This window comes from Beta vulgaris, chromosome 6 (genome assembly GCF_026745355.1).
Source record: "Beta vulgaris subsp. vulgaris cultivar EL10 chromosome 6, EL10.2, whole genome shotgun sequence".
Taxonomy (NCBI): domain Eukaryota; kingdom Viridiplantae; phylum Streptophyta; class Magnoliopsida; order Caryophyllales; family Amaranthaceae; genus Beta; species Beta vulgaris.
In genome coordinates this window covers 65061115-65078033 of record NC_079207.1, presented here as the reverse complement: position 1 = coordinate 65078033, position 16919 = coordinate 65061115, and the positions used below count along the sequence as shown (strand labels likewise).

Below are 16919 nucleotides of genomic sequence, written 5' to 3'. Positions count from 1 at the left end.
AGAAGTTGTAGAGGAACACCATTCCCCTTCCCTTTCTTAGTTTCTTTTATTTTGTTTTGTTGTTCCTGTTTCTTTCATCAAGGAACACAACTTTTGTTTCTTCCTTTTTCTTTTCTTTCTTTGTTTTGTTATGGAACAAGTGCTATATAATCAATGACTTTTGCTATATTGTCTATGTTTCTAAATGTTTTGCATAATTTCTTCCTTGGAATGGCTAGTATTATGTGATTGATGTTTGAGCAAGTTTACTCTTTGATTTTCTAACTTAACCACTAATGGTGCTTGCATATTGGTCTTAAGGTGTTAAATCAATTCATCAATTCATGCAGAGTCTATTCTTTTTGAGGATGACAAAGGGGGAAAAGGATTTAAGGAACAAACTGTACATAAACTTAAAAAAATGAAAATTGAAAAAAATTAAAAATTGGATAAGGTAAATGAAAAATCAAAAATAGGTTAAGGTAAATGAAAAATCAATAAATGTTACATTCAGTTACTACATATTGTGTTTTATTTTTCATTTTCTTCTTTATGTTTTTATTTTCATTCACTTATATTATTTGTTATTTTCCTTAGTTTGTACCTTTGTTGTCATCATCAAAAAGGGGGAAATTGTTGAACCCTAGTTTTGATAATGACAAAGAAACAAAGGAACAAACTAAGTAGTGAACTAATGAATTATTTAAGTGTATGGTGTCTAAGGTATCAATGCAAGGAACTGGGAGAATACGAAGTCAATGAAGAAGTCAAGAGAGGATTTCAAAGGCTAAGTAAAGAAGTTTCTATGTTGATACTGGAGCAAGCATTGGATCAAGAATAATAGAAGCTAGGCGTTTTATTTTCTAGTTCCAATGTAAAGGAACAAAGAAAGAATGGTAAGGAACTGTGGCAGATTATTTGAGAATGAAGCGTTTGTTCCTTTGTAAGGAACAAACTAAGTGGCACTTAGCAATATGTTAAAGGAACTGATTAATAAAGGAACTAGACTTAGGCGTGTATTATATGTAAGGTTAAAAGATAATGGAGTAAGTCATGCCTAGATTATAGGAAATTAGTTATTTCTAATTTCAAATGATAAAATCAGTTTTAAAAAGAAAATCTGTTTTGGAAAAAGATTTTATTTTTCGGAAAATAAGAAAATAAATATCCGGTTGTTAGAAAGATTTTATTTCAAAGATATTATTTTCTTAAAGATAGAAATTCAGATTTAAAGATAAAAAGAGTTTATAAAAACTGATTTTCGGATAATGCTCAAGGAACTCCTATTAATTAGGAGTAATGGCTGCATTTTATCCACGTTCATTTATAGTTCATGGGATCATGGGACATGATGTAAAACGTGTTCCTTAGGGGAAGGAACATCATGGGTAAATGGATTAAAACGTGTACTCTAACATTAATCCCACGTTCTTCATGATTAACACTATAAATATAGAAGTCTAGATAAGTTCCAAATTGTGTCTGACTAAGTAATTAAGTGAGTTTAACTTATTAAGTGTCAGTGCCTTCATTCTCTCATAATAGCCATTTGTTCTTTGCCTTCTTACTCTAATTCCACTAAGCTTATTTCGATCAATTGTATTTTGGTTTTTGGGGTAAGGGAACTTTGAGTGAAGTTCTGTAAGAGAAAGGCTTTGAGTGAAGCTTGTATGTGTGAGAAAACTTCGAGTGAAGTTGAGAGGAACTGCTGTTAAGGGAACAGTGGTTCAGGAACTTGAGTTTAGGAACTCAAGGTGTGGCTCGAGTTAGAATTAGGTTGTAACAGAGTTGTTTGGCCTAATTAGTGAAAGTGTTGAGTTTAAAATCCCTAGTGGTCGAGGTTGTTTCTTCTTGTTGGGCCCAAGAAGTTTTTCCTCGTAAAAATCCCTTGTGTTCCTTTAGCTTGTTTATTCGTTTAAGTTTTAATTTCCGCAAAAAGTTACGTTTATTTCTACACCTACAATTCACCCCCCCTCTTGTAGTATTCCTAGGGAAATAACAGATGGCAAAATTGTAAATAAAGCAAACGGCAACCTAACGTCCGTTAAAAAAAGGGTATTTGGTGCACAAAAATGAAAAGTCAGGAGTATATGGTGAATTGTTGAAACATTGAGGGTATATTGTGAATTTTTTGATTTATCGGGGGTATCTGGTAAAATAACCGATTATAATATATGCAATTTTATTAAAATATATACAATTTTATTAAAATATATACAATTTGATTAAAATATATACAATTTGATTAAAATATACACAATTTGGTTGAATATTACTTGGGTTGGGCTGGTCTGGTTCATGGGCTAGATTGCACCGCTTTCGTGAACCGGGTTGGGTGGTTTTAGTAACGGGCTTTCGCAGGTTGGGTTCGAAAAATCTGGTCCACTTTTCCCCCACCAATTTCACGGTTCGAATTGGGTTGGATCGGGCTTTTTGCACGCAGGTTTAGCCCATACGGCCCGATCGCCCAAGAGACAGGCTGGGTTGAATTGGTCCGCATTGTTGGTCATCTCTAGTTTAAGCTAGTAATTGTTTTTTCGATATGAAGGTGTTTGCTTAACTTTTTCTTAAAATAGTATGTATTTCTTCCTTAATAGAACCAGAACATGTGTGTATATGTTAACAGTAAGAATAGAACTTGTCTGTAAAGTAAATAAGAAGCTACAAAGATTATAATTGAGGAAGTAATAAGTGGGTATGTAGGTGAATAGGGGAAACATATATATTACAGGATTATATTCCATCAACTCTTTTCAAACATACTATAGGTTTTTCCATTATAAAAGTTCTCATTATTTGTTTTCGGATGACACGAGAATAAAGCATAAGTGTAAGTTTACTTTGCTTAGGCGCATCAAATACTTAACATATCAATGATCAAAATAAGCTTCAATGGCTTTCATTTACCACTAACATCCAAAGGGTTCATTACGAGCAAAATGTATTGGGGATAAACAGAGACTTCTGGAAATAGTTAATCATAAAGATTACATATTATTCTCTATATACACAAGATTACAAGAGAGAATTAAAGCTAGAATAATTAATTACGCAACTAAGTATACAAATATAAATTATTGACATATTTTCATAATCTATCACACCCCCGCAGTCGAAATGGGAGGAGGTTTAGATGCTAAGACTGTCCCTAAAATTTTTAAACAATATCAACATGAGTCCTTTTCCTCATTGGTGATAGGTATTTTTTTTCTTTTCCTTTCGCTGGAGAAATAATATGATGAATGACTCGATATGAACGTGCATGAATCTTGAATAACTCGGCCCACGTTGAATATTGCACATTTTTCATGTCTAGAGTAATTGAAATATTGTGTTTGATGTTAGAACCTGTAAAAACAAGAAGAGAAGAAGAAGAGCTGCCAGTCATGGTGGCTGGCATGGAGGTTGTGGGCATGCGATAAGGTGGCAAAAGTGTGAGGAAAGTTCACCCTAATCTGATACCATGAAGAATGTTATTTTCCTTAATCATAAAGATTACAAATTGTCCTCTATATACACAAGATTACAAGAGAACCAAGGCTAGAATTAAGCAACTAATTATACACTACTACCTATAATGTAAATATTGACATATTTTCATAATCTATCAGAATTATTATCAATAAGACCTCTCCTTGCCAAGGATATGTTAATAAATGGTATCATATGATCCTAGAGTGTATCTTTGGTGGTTAACGAATCTCTACGTCGGCTTGAAATTCAATGTATTGATAGAATTTGTGGCGCACGCGGAAGTTCTGATGGACCCGAATAGTATTATAAAATTGCATTTTCATTGATATTAATTGTACAGTTGTGTATGTAAGAGCTCATGTCTCTCATTTACCTTGGTAGAACCCTTTGTTTCTACCTCTCCTAATATCTTGTGTGGAGCTCACTTGTTTGGCTCCCCCTTAACTCATACACATACAACATATTTATAGTTGTTGTACCTTAGTTTCTAGATTTCTCTACACTTGTCTAATATCTTGATTTTTACAAGATATTTCTAGATACATCATCACTTGATTATTTTAAACTTTACACTAAATTTTTCATTACACATCTAGATTTTTCTAGATTAACCTTTAACATGTATCACATGTTTCTGTCTTCTCGAGCTTGCTATTGCCCTCCTTTACAAATTACACCTATGCTTTCATAGTTTGGCCCTTTCTCGTAAGATATTGTTAGGTTTATATGTTAAAAACCTTGTTTCTATGTCTCAAACATTGGATCACACACTCCCTTTCATGGTGGATATCATGAGGCGTCAATCATCGAGCATCACTATCATTCACATCACAAGAATCCAACTTCAATTACTTTTGAAGACCTTATGACACCATCATATGACTTTGGGATATTTCTAGGTAGTTTCCTATGAGCTTAGAATGTATTCTATGTGGTATATTCCGTAGAATTTAGGAACGTCCAAAAACATGAACTATAGCCTTGAAATTTGGTTTTTTATACTCCCTCCTTCCTAAAATACTCTTGAAACTTATTAGGGCACGTAATTTTAGATGATAAGTTGTTATTTGGTTGTCAATTGTTATTTTATTGAAAAAGTAGATGTGATATAAGTTAGCAGAGAGCAGAAATAGTATTATTTTATTTGGTGGAGAAAGAGTGTGGGCCAATGGTTAGAGTTGATGGTAGTAGGGGTGGTATTATTTTATTTGGAGAAAAGAGAGTGTGGGTCAATGGTCAAAAGATAGAAAAATTAAAATAATATTGGGTCATATCTAAAAATAGAAGTATAAAGAGTATTCTGGGACAGATGAAAAATGAAAGTGTAAAGAATATTTTGGGACAAAGGGACTAGTTATTTTTGAACTATCCTGGACTCGGCAATATTTTATACTATTAAGAACCGTTCCGAAGGTCCTTGAAATGATTCTTAGGTGGCTGAGACCTTATACATCAACTTAATTCGCCATCTACAACTCTGTTATGTATAGTTCTCATTTAATTCCAAAATAGCTTGAAAATCACAATATGTCTGTTTTTAGTTATAGAGTAGCTCTCAAATGATGATCTCCTATAACTCTAGGTTGTATCCCATGGCTTATTAAGTGTAGTCCTTCGTGTTCGGTTGTTCGCCTATTCAAGTGGTACTCGAGTTGGGTTTAAAAGGTCGGGAGATGGTTCACATAAAGTTGAATAGAGGCTGACTACTGGGACCACCTTGGCCCGACATAATATTGAAAGATCCAAACCTTCCTCTTTGGAGCGACAAGGGACATGGCCCTCAAAGTAAGAAGTAGCCTTCAAGTTTTGATAATTGGATACTTGTTATCTTTCAGCTATTATTTTTTTTATTCTAATTTTTTTTCATGATCTCTGTTAAACATAACTATTAAATTTTTGAATTGTATTCAAGAAATTTGACATCTGAACTTCATTTTCTATTAGCTACACATAGTGTAGAGTTGATCGGGGTGCACAGATTCGATCTGCCTTGTTTGGTTTTTCCCTTTTTTGGCTCGAAGCCTACCCTAAAAATCCTCAAAACTTACCCCAACTCTATTTCCTTTACTCAAAAGTCGTTTTTTTTCGTTTAGTAAAATCTCATACTTCTTCCGTTTCATAATACTCGTTACATTTTTCATTGTAGGAAGTTTCACATTATTTGCTACACTTCCTTTTTGCGCAATAAACTCTCTCTATCTCTCTCCTCTCACATGGGTCCCTTTTCTTTTTACTCTCTACCTCTCTCTTCTTCAAAAATTGCCTAGGAGTCCGTGAATTGTGAAGTGTAGCGAGTAATATGAAACGGAGGAAGTACAATCGTTGTATATCTTATGTAGTACAATATATAGTGGCGGATCCAAGAATTTACCTACATGGGTTCGAAATTATTTGGAGAAAAAAAATCAAGATAGATTAGTTAAAGTTGAAATTCACTAGTCCAAATTTTATAACTTACATTTAAAAGTAGTAAAATTAATTATGACTTATTATAATTTGTTTATCATCCATTTGTTAAATGTTAAAACTATCCCATGCAATATTAACCCAACTTCTAAATTTTCGACCACTTTTTGAAGATAATCTCAACTTTGTATCATTCAGGAACTTTCTCATGTTTTAGAGGGATTTCTCAAAATAATCAACCTTTACTTTTTTTTTTGCATTCGTTGATCATTTTGGATATGTAAGAAATGTAAAAGTTACTGATAGCAGTTAGAAATATTAAGGTTCAAAGAATAAAAAGTCCAAATTATTTGATAAGATAACACCCAAACTTTTTGGAATTTATCATAACAATTCAAAGTCAAAATTATTTTCGAACGATCGATAAAAGTTGTTTAGATAGATTTTCAAAAAATAAAATGAATAGTATGAGACAGACATATTCCATAAGACTTAAAAGAAAAAATAAATAAAAAGTTAAAAATTGCATTAAAAAAAAACCTAAAAAATGGAAAGCAGGATGCAATGCCAACTGCCAAGTAAAACGAGAAAAATGAGAAGGGGAGGAAGAAAAATGCTCTTCATAAGAAGAGATCCTGCGTCCTAAACTAGTAGGGAAGTTTTGATGCAGCCCAGTTGACCGCTGAGCCAAATGTCTACAATCAAACAAACAGCATGCGAAATTTTAATATACTATTTTCATTTCGATTTTTCACCCTTTTTTTTTCAGGATTTTGCGTGAGTTCAACTGAATCCACGCTAGTTCCACCCCTGAGTCAGTATATACCGGATAAACAAATTAATTAACAATAGTTAGTATATTGGAAAATGAAGAATCCAACGTGCTCCCCAGTCCCCATCCGGCCCACACTAGAATCTTCAACGAGCTGCCTCACGCCTCACGCAAGTGTGGAAAATGAAGAATGCGAACGTTTGGTCATCCAACACACTGAGGCACTGACCAAGTCCGTTGTTCACGCAAACTTTTCTTGTCTAAGGACAGTACAATATATGATAACATAGTCAGTAGCAATGTAAAAAACGTGCTCTTCAATTTTGGTCTAGAATTTTTATGGTTCATCAGCATTAAAACTCATTCAATTTGAAAGATAATCTACCAGAAAAAGTGTGCCCACCGAACTAATTTTTCAAACTTGTAAACCTTGTGTGTTTAGGCTAAAAGATGCACTTTGATGGACTTTTTACTTGTTAGCATTAGTGGCAGCCGGGAAGTTAGGAATATGGATTTGTTGCTAGATTAAAAGGTTTTCACGCCTGCCACTCTGCCAGTTTCATGTTTTTGACGTTTTTGCTACTTTTGATTTCTTTTTCATTTCATGTCGATAAAAGCTGCTGAATAATGTATTCTGTTGCCGACATCTATCTCCGATTGTCCACTATACAAACAAAGAAATTATAAATTAGTATTATATTAACACAATTAGTTATTAGGCCCAGATTATGTCCCGGGTAAGAGAAAATTTCATTTATTAATATAATACTTTATTATAATAACACTAAATACAACTTAACTAGTGGTTAAGACTTTAGTATACGTACTTGAGGTCTTGGGATCAAACCTTATAGAAGTACTATGCAATTTCTAAATGTTTTATTGTACATGGATTACATGAACTAAAACTCCCTAGGGAGAGCGTCACGTGGCACAATTTATTGTTTATGCACGCCTTTTAATATATTTGTATAGATTTATTAAAAGAGACATTTTAATTTTAATATAAAAGTAGATCTAATCACCAAATAGATTAAACTAGTCAGTGAATGAAATCAAACTACTCGCTATTGAGCTAAATTTGTTATTAATATAGGAATTGTCATTGCCTAATCTATATAAATACATTAAAAGGCGTACATAATAATGTACACACTACACACACCATGTGGTTCAAATCTTGTTGCAAGTTAATTTTACATTACTATATTTGCACCTTTTAAATATTGAGTTTTCCTTAACATATTTTAATGGGAGTGGAAAAAAATGATATTAAGTCGGAAACACAATACCAATTAACTAGGGGCAATGCCCATACCCAAATAATAGTTTTAATCTAAAAGTAGAAGATCTCGTACAAGACTAACTCTCATATTAAATTGAGTTATAAAGGCGGGCGTGACGAGATTTCACCCGAATAAAAAGGCTTATAAAGTTATGAGATAGGATTGGGATTGAGTTTCCGGTATATTCGGGTTGGAGCCAGTAAAAGGAAAAGCCAAAGAATTTGCACAATTCATGGGGAAAATAGTGCTAGACGGAGTCATGGTAATTTGACCAATTCGATACCATGTGTACCTAGTAAGTAATGTAGGTTAGGATGTCAAAATTTATACATACATCCAAAGTTGGAGTTTTATAGTTAAGAATGAGTAATAAGGACCATGAAAAAACAAATAGAAATAAACCATCCAAACTTGAAGGCTGCTACACATTTTCAAATATTCTTGTGGTTTGAGCAATATAATATATCTCATGAGATGCGTCCTAGAGCCATGAGAGACTACTTGAAAGCAAGTTCATAATTAGAAAGGACATGTAGTGGCTTTCAGAGCTATTTTAAGGTTGAACGAGATAAAAAACAAGATTAAGATGTAGTATTGCATGGAATTTCCTTAGTTTGTGTTTGGGTTATTTTAAAACAAATGAATCACCAATTTGATTTTTTTTTTTTTTTGACATCGAAGTAACTTACAATAAAATAAAGATTACAGAAGGAAAACTAAACATCCATACGGTATTGTCGACACCAAGAATAAAGATAATTGTATTTAGTTTTGCTATAGAGAGATGAGAGAGAAAATTGTAGAGAGAGACAAACCCTTAACTCCTCCACCCAAAAGCCCCTCCCCCCCTCAGCCCGCCCTCACGGCACCATCCAGCCTCCACCAGCGCCATAGTTCTGCTCCGCCGCCAAGTAGGGTCAACAAGAGTGCTTTGAGTCCATCCCAGGTTGTTGATGATGGTCATCCCTCGAGTCATTCTCTTCGGCTTTCCGTATCATCTGAGATTTCCAGCTTCAAGGGTAAGCCTGAATCCATCCCCTTCTCGAGCCAAGATCGGGGTGGCCCTTTAGCCATCCAAAAGGATCATGTCATAGTTCCAATATCTGATGAAGATTACTCGGCTCTGAGTACGCCATGGAACATGGCCATAATTTGCAAGGTAGTTGGAAAATCTTTCTCAAGAGAAATTTTGAAGATACAACTAGTTAAATTATGGTCTTTGCCGGAGAACATTGATCTTATCGCTGTTGGGAGAGGGTTTTACGTGGTTGTTTGCCCATCTTACCAAAAAAGAGCTACCATACTTGCCGATGGTCCATGGATCATCCAAGGAGCGCACATTTGGGTGCAATGTTGGGAACCAGGGTTTAGGCCGTCACAAGCAAAATGTAGCAAGGGTGTAGTTTGGGTTAACCTACCAGAACTACCCTTGGAATTCTATAAGCAAGAAATTTTAGTAAAATTGGGTCGCACCATGGGAGAGGTTGTGAAGATCGATGCGAGGACGCTAGAGGGAGGGAATAAGCGATTTGCAAGACTCGATCTGTCTTCTAATGGAAGGAAATAAAAAACCTCCTTCAGGTGCTTGGCTTGGGAAATCCTTCCAACCTCTTGAATTCATGGAGGGCCAGTGGTTTTGTGAGTGCTGCAACATAAGTGGTCATTCAGGGAACTCATGCCGGAATAATAAAGCTCCGGAGGTCGCGAAGGAGGGTAAACTCCCTGAGAATCCCAAAGCCACGTGGATGCCATCTGGGTACAAGAAAAAAGTCAACACAAAGGAAATGATGACTGAAAGAGGAAAGTCAAAAATAAGAGGGCAATCCCACATTTCTAGGTGGACCCCAAAAAAGACGAAAGAAAAAGAAACAGGAGAGAGAATCGAAGAAAAAGAAGGCGGCGCGGGTTAGAGAGAAATGTCTCGTCCTAGGAAACCTGTCGCTGTAGAGGTAAACAATGATAAAAATCCCTTCACCCTCCTTCAAAATCTTTCGAAAGATTTTATGGAAAATACCATATCCCCTCTGCTGCCGAAACGTGGCGTTCAGGGTACTGCTACCCTGCTGCCCCGGAAAACCGATGGCTCCTCGTCAAGTGTGTGTGTGAGTCCGGCTCCAAAAAATAGCTTAAAACAGATCGAAACCCATACCCACCCAATTTCTAAACCACAAAAAACATTAAACACTAGCCCAGCTTCAAAAAATGATGAACTTCCCCATGGAGATCGAAGTATCCTCCCCACCACCTCTATCACCATCCTTAAGCCCACCCTCTCCAGAATCACCCCCTCGAGTCCATCACATAAAACTGATAGCCCCAATAAGGTTTACTACCCCAGCCCTTCCCCTCAAACCAGAAACTTCTCCCCTATTCGTGGACTACATGCTAGCGGAGGATCACGGGGAAATAATAGAAATATCATTGTTCGAAGAGAAACAAATGATCCTCGACCCCAAGAATGCGGACCCACGGTTCAAGGGGCTGTTAATGTATATCTCGGGAGTGGGGTTCTTTCCCGCTCACCTTCCCCAAATTCAAAACACAAACCATCTTCCCCCGGTGGTTCAGATATTGCTAAAGTGGCTAATGAGGAGAGAGGACGGAGCCGACAACGAAGAACGCGATCTTCTTCACAACTTCGGGCCGTGGTTGGACCCCCGAAGTTTGCTGCCTCACCACCGCCAAAAAGTAAAACTCAGGTTAGAACCGACTGTGTTCAAGGCATTGAGTAATACCAACGCTCTCCTTCTCGCGAACCTTCTTCCCATGCTAAAACAGATGAAAATTATGGCAAATTGGGACGAGGTCACAGGAGAAAATGGCCTGCGGGAAGCCGAGGTCACTCTCAAACCGATGAGGAACATGTGGCTATGCCCCGAGACGGGCGAACCGGTCTTGCCGTGGGTGGAAACCGAGAGTGCGGTAGTGAAATCACTCAAAAACAAACCCCACCTACCCTTTGATATGTCCATAATCATGTGGAATGCAAGGGGGATAAGTCGCCCCTCCTTTAAACCGAATGTGCGACACTTGATTATCTTGGTTGAAACGCAAGTTCCGAGAGTATCTACGGGATGCTTGGTTAATGACTTGGGTTTTGACTCATCACATCTTGTTGAACCTACTGGTAGAGCGGGGGGGATTCTCCTACTGTGGAAGTCGAATAAAATCAACATCCACATACTTGGGGAGAATCGTCAAGGAATATACGCGCTGGTGGAGGTATGTTCTTCTCAAACTTCTTTTATTATTACGGCCGTTTATGCGATCCCTCATCATGATCTGCGTGTGAATTTGTGGGATGATTTGTGTAATTTTTCTGATAATTTAAACCATCCATGGTTAGTTATAGGGGACTTTAATGAAGTTACTTGCCAAAATGAAAAATTTGGGGGTAGAAGGATTAATTATAGAAAGGTCAATATGTATGTGAATGCCATGAATTATTGCAAGCTAATTGACTTGGGGTATAATGGGTCTAAATTTACTTGGACCAATAAGCGCCGAAACAACCCAATTCTCGAACGTCTAGACCGGGGGTGGGGTAACGGGGCTTGGTGTTCGAAGTTTCCAAATGCGAGCTTGTGGCACCTCCCGCGGGTTACTTCCGACCATTGTCCTCTCCTGTTAAAGCTTGATAACCCGACCCCTAGGCATGGTCCTAAGCCCTTTAGATTTGAACCCATGTGGTTTAGAGATCCATCCTTTGACCAAACTGTGGATAGAGCGTGGGAGAGAGAAAATACCAATGCGCAAGGAAGGTTAGAAAATGTGAAGGATTCTCTAATTGAGTGGAATAAGGAAGTTTTTGGGAACATATATTTAAGAAAGAAAAGGGCGTTTAGAAGACTTGAGGGAACTCAAATAGCGTTACACCTGAACCCAACTTCACCATTCCTTCAAAATCTTGAGGAAAACCTAGAGAAGGAAATAAAGGAAATTCTAGATCAAGAAGAGTGGCTTTGGATCATGAAATGTAGGGTGGATTGGATGACGGATGGGGAGAGAAATACAGCCTTTTTTCATCGAAGTGTCATAATAAAGCGTAGCTCCAACCGCATTCTTACCCTTAGAAATGACGTGGGGGAAAATTTGAACAGACCGGAGGTTATTAGGAATCACCTTAGGAATGCCTTCCTGAACCTTTACACTACTGACCACTTAGTGAGCCAGCATGATATGCATTTTCAGTATGTTGACCTTAGCATTGCCCAAAAGCCTAGTGCTGAAGAAATTAAACTAGCGCTTTTCTCAATGAAACCCCTTAAGACCCCGGGTCCTGATGGTTTCCACCCTGTATTCTTTCAGAAAAAGTGGGAGGTTGTGGCCCCAGGGTGTCTCATGACATTCAAAGTTGGTTTGAAAGCGGGAGGATCCCGGATCAACTTTGCCAAGCCCTAATCTATCTTATCCCTAAACAACCATGCCCGGAAATTGTAAAACACCTAAGACCTATAAGCCTCTGCAACACTCTTTACAAGCTGGTCACCAAGATTATTGTCAATAGGTTAAAGCCTGTCATCCCCCAGTGGATTTCCCCGAACCAAAACAGTTTTATGAAGGGTAGGGGGCCTGAAATTAACATAGTGGTGGCTTCTGAAATTCTTCATTCTCTCCACAAAAAGAAAGGAAAATGGGGTTGGTTCGCCCTTAAAATTGACCTTGAGAAAGCTTATGATCGTATGGAGTGGAGTTTTGTTAAAAAATGCCTGCAAATGCATAACCTTGACCCTGCTTCAGTGAACTTAATAATGAATTGCATTTCCAAAGCTTCTTCCTCTGTGCTTGTCAATGGCCAAAAGACTGATGCATTTGCTCACTCCAGGGGCCTTAGACAAGGAAACCCTATGTCGTCATACTTGTTTAATATCTGCCTTGAATATCTAACAAGTCTTATCAATCAGGCCACTGAGTCTAAGACCTGGATTCCCTTTTGGGTTGGTAGGAAGAGAGTTCCGATATCTCATCTAATGTTCGCAGATGACCTTCTGTTGTTTGGGAGGGTGGATGAGTCAACTGCGGGGGCGGTCCGAGAGGTGCTTCAGGTTTTTAGTGCGGAGTCAGGTCAAAAAATCAATGAGGACAAAAGTAAGCTAATCTTCTCCCCCAATACACCTAGGGATCTCCAGGATCTCTTCCAGGAAACAATTAAGGTCAAGAGCTCTGAAAACATAGGAATGTACCTAAGCCTTCCTCTTTCCCATAAACGACCAAAGAAAAGAGATGTGGAATTTGTGGTTGATAAAGTAAGGAAAAGACTAGCCTCATGGAAAACGAATTTCTTGTCAAGGGCGGGTAGGTTAATTCTTATCTCCTCAACTTTGAATACTATCCCCAGTTACTACATGCAAGCTAACTTTTTCCCTGTAGCTACCCTGGTCGAACTTGATAAAATCTGTAATAATTTCTTATGGGGTGAGACTGAGGGAAGAAATCGCATGCATTTGGTCTCTAAAGACAACACCTTCCTACCCAAGAAGCTTGGGGACCTAGGAATTAGGAATCACCGAACCTTAAATACCTCCCTCATGGCTAAGCTAGGGTGGAAAATGTGTCAGGGCCCACCCAATCTTGCTCAGGAATGTATTTTATCAAAATATGTCAAAAATTCGAGGGTCACTAAATTTAATAATGGATCCCATGTATGGCAGAGTATTGGGAAAGGTTGGCATATCCTCGAGAATAGTTGTTAGTGGAAACTAGGGAATGGGTTAGCGACCTCCTTTTGGGATGATGACTGGCTAGGTCTAGGCCCTATCCGCAACTGTGTGATTGGTCCCTTGTCAGAAAAGGAATCAGATGTGAGTGTCCGGAAAGTTTGGAACATGGGGGACTGGGATGGCATCACCTTCTCTCTGGACCTTCCAGAATATGTTATGAATAACATTTACAGCTTTCAGTGGCACCCAACGGAAGACCATGATACACCCTTCTCTTCTCTTGTGATGAGTGATACTTTCTCCTTGAAAATGGCCTTCCAAACAATGACAAATAAACAAGTTGACATCACAAGGAGCACATCATGGGTCTGGGGAAGCCAACAACCACCAAAAATAAAACTCTCTTATGGTTAGTCTGGCATGATAGAATCCCCACGCAAAAACTTTTATATAACAGGAAAATTGTCCCTAATTCGATTTGTAACATGTGTGATTCCTTTGAGGAGGATATTTTACATGTCCTGAGAGACTGTGAGCTTATAAGAGAAGTCTGGAGCTTAATCCCCTTCGAAACCTTCGGAGATACCACCGAAACTGAAAATTGGTTCATTAAGAACCTGTCCAATCACAATACCTTTAAAGATATCCCGTGGGCCATCCTTTTCCCTTTCATTTGCTATGTTATCTAGACGTCCTGTAACAAATACCTCTTTGAAAGCACGCCCATCCCCCACCACTCTCAAATCCTACAGCGAGCTTCTGCTGCGGCACAAGAATTCAGGGCCCTAATGCCCAATTTGTCTAACAAAACGAATCTTGATTCTAACCCCTCCGCAATTTCTTTCCTTCCACAAAATTGGTTGGTGCTCCACACCGACGCCTCCTTTATCTCACCTAAGGTCCCTGCTGGAATTGCAGGTTGTTTACGTACGAGAACGGGTATTTGGGTGGAGGGTTTTCAAAAAAGAATTTACACCCTAAGTGCCAAAATGTCTGAATTGCTTGCAATAATTCATGGTATGAAAATCGCTATTGATAATAATTGTAATTTTATTCTGATATGCTTGGATTGTAAGGAGATTGTTACGTTACTGAATCAAGAGAAAGAGACTACTGATCTATATGCATATGCTTTGAGTGCGTGTAGGGAGTATGAACATGTGTTCAGGAATGCCCAGTTCGTGTTCGTGAAGCGTGAGGAAAATCAAGTTGCGGACTGCCTAGCTAAAAGTAGTAGAACTAGTGATGATGAAATTAATGTATTGAGGAGACTTCCCTTTCCCCCCTAATGTCTGTAATGAATTACTTATCTTGGATTGTAATGGGTGCTTTAAACCCTAACTGGATTTAGTTATGCTATGCTTGCCGTTTTAACCAAAAAAAAAAGATGCTAATTTACGGGCCAAAACAACCTGTGTCTTCGTTATCTTAACTACTTGGTTAGTTGTTGACTTGTTGTTCTCACTTTCATTTAATTTACACGATTTCTTTGAATAGACTTTAGCTATATCTTCCAAAGTACTTATGTAAATAATCAATAATAATATTGAAAATAATTTTTTTAATGTGAAAGATATTAAAAGTTGAAATTTTAAAAGTTTGACACTAGCTACTAATACTATACATTAAATTGGTTTTCAAGCGAAGGATAGGTCAAAAGATGGATGGCTAATGACCACATCTATATACAATGGTAACATTTTTGGGTGATTAATGTTTCTTAGCATTGGGAATAGTCTACATAAGATCAAAATAACTTATCTTTTCTTAAAACCCTAAAGAAATTAGACTAATTAAATATGATATATAAAGCTGACGATAATGGGTCGAATTTGAGCCAAATTCTAAATTTAGGTTAAAGTTTGATGAGAAAGATAGGAAAAACCATGTGGACGTCATTTGAAAAAAAAAAAAACTCAATCGAATTCTCGAGGACATGGAACTGGAAGCTTAAATTTCCATCGGAATATATAAAATGAGATGTGTATGAACTCATATTCTTTTTTTCCCAATGATTTTGCCACTTTGTGGAATTAAATTTCACATCCAACTTTATTAAATCTAACTAATTTATAAACCAGCTTAAATAGTTTATATAGTTGGTGATAATATGGTGAAAAAACTATATATTCAATCTAACTAATAACTTATGCAAAAAAAATAATTAGTAAATCATACATCAGTTTATAGACTCCAACAAAAAAAATAGACGTACATATCATGGGCAGTAGCAGATCTACAATAATATATTAGAGAGCTAGCGTAAAAAGTCATGTATTAACATATGGCTGGTTCGATATAGTTAAAAACTCATTGGTCTAAGTGTATTATTGATAACATAACTAAAAGTAAGTGCATGTATTTAGAGGGTAGATGAGGGTATGCAAGGAGCCTAACAGTACAGAGTTTCCAAAATTATAAAGGCCCCAAAATATATTATTTAGAAAATTTCACTTTATATTTTAAGAAATCACTCTTGTTTCCCACCCTTAATAAATTTGTCAATGATTTATTTTTAGATTTTCAACTTTTCGTCTTTAGAATTCTAACCTTCCATTTTTATTTTCTATAAATTAGGGCCCAATTTTTATGTTAGAATCGGGGCTCCAAAATCTTCAAGACGTCCCTGAATGTATTGTTCGCAAAGGTTAGATCTAAAAATGTACTATCAGGAATTTCCATTTTATAAAACAAAATACAAAAAAAAAAATCAAAAGTGGAGTAAAAAATATCACATCTCAAAAGTAGCCCCACATCTAATTATGAACGATAATAGTCTTTGTTTTATACTAAAATGATCGGTAAGTATTCGACACCAAAAGAAAATAGCAAACATATGCACGAGGTGTAAAGATTAGAAACGTGGTTACTTTATATGCTCGTCAATTTGACAAACTTCCTGTCGATAAGATGATATGTTATGTTTCCCTAGATCTATAAGAATAAGGGATTGACTCCCTTAATTCAAGTCAGTTTAGTTCAGATCAGTTGCAATAACTTTAGTTCAGTTCGGCTTTAATTATCATTTCTATTAGTTATAATTTAATTTATTTCAGTTCAGTTCAATTCTATTGCAATCGAATCAGCTCTATTCAACTGCAATCAGTTCACTTTCAATTCAATTGTTTTACGTCGAAGAGAACCGGTCCTAACAATGACAAAAACGTTGAATTATTGTCAATTCTGCGTGTAAGACGTGCTTAATCTTAAAAGTGTTGATCTCCCCTTAATACCCAATCACAAATTCGCAACATCCCCCTTATCCCTCCTACAGTCCTACTCCCCCACCCCCAGCAAAGTTTGCGTGTTCCATGATGAATCAAAATTACACCTCAAAATAGA

General features: G+C 36.9%; 1 protein-coding gene across 1 annotated transcript; it reads left to right on the top strand.

Moving 5' to 3' along the window:
• The first annotated feature begins 8701 nt into the window (after positions 1 to 8701).
• Positions 8702 to 9484, top strand: LOC125498469 (uncharacterized). The gene has a single exon (XM_048646682.1). The coding sequence runs from the start codon at positions 8702 to 8704 to the stop codon at positions 9482 to 9484; it is 783 nt and encodes a 260-aa protein (XP_048502639.1).
• The last annotated feature ends 7435 nt before the right edge of the window (positions 9485 to 16919 follow it).

Excerpts from the sequence above, each read along its gene's own strand:
- LOC125498469 (XM_048646682.1), top strand. The coding sequence starts at position 8,702 with ATGAGAGAGAAAATTGTAGAGAGAGACAAACCCTTAACTCCTCCACCC.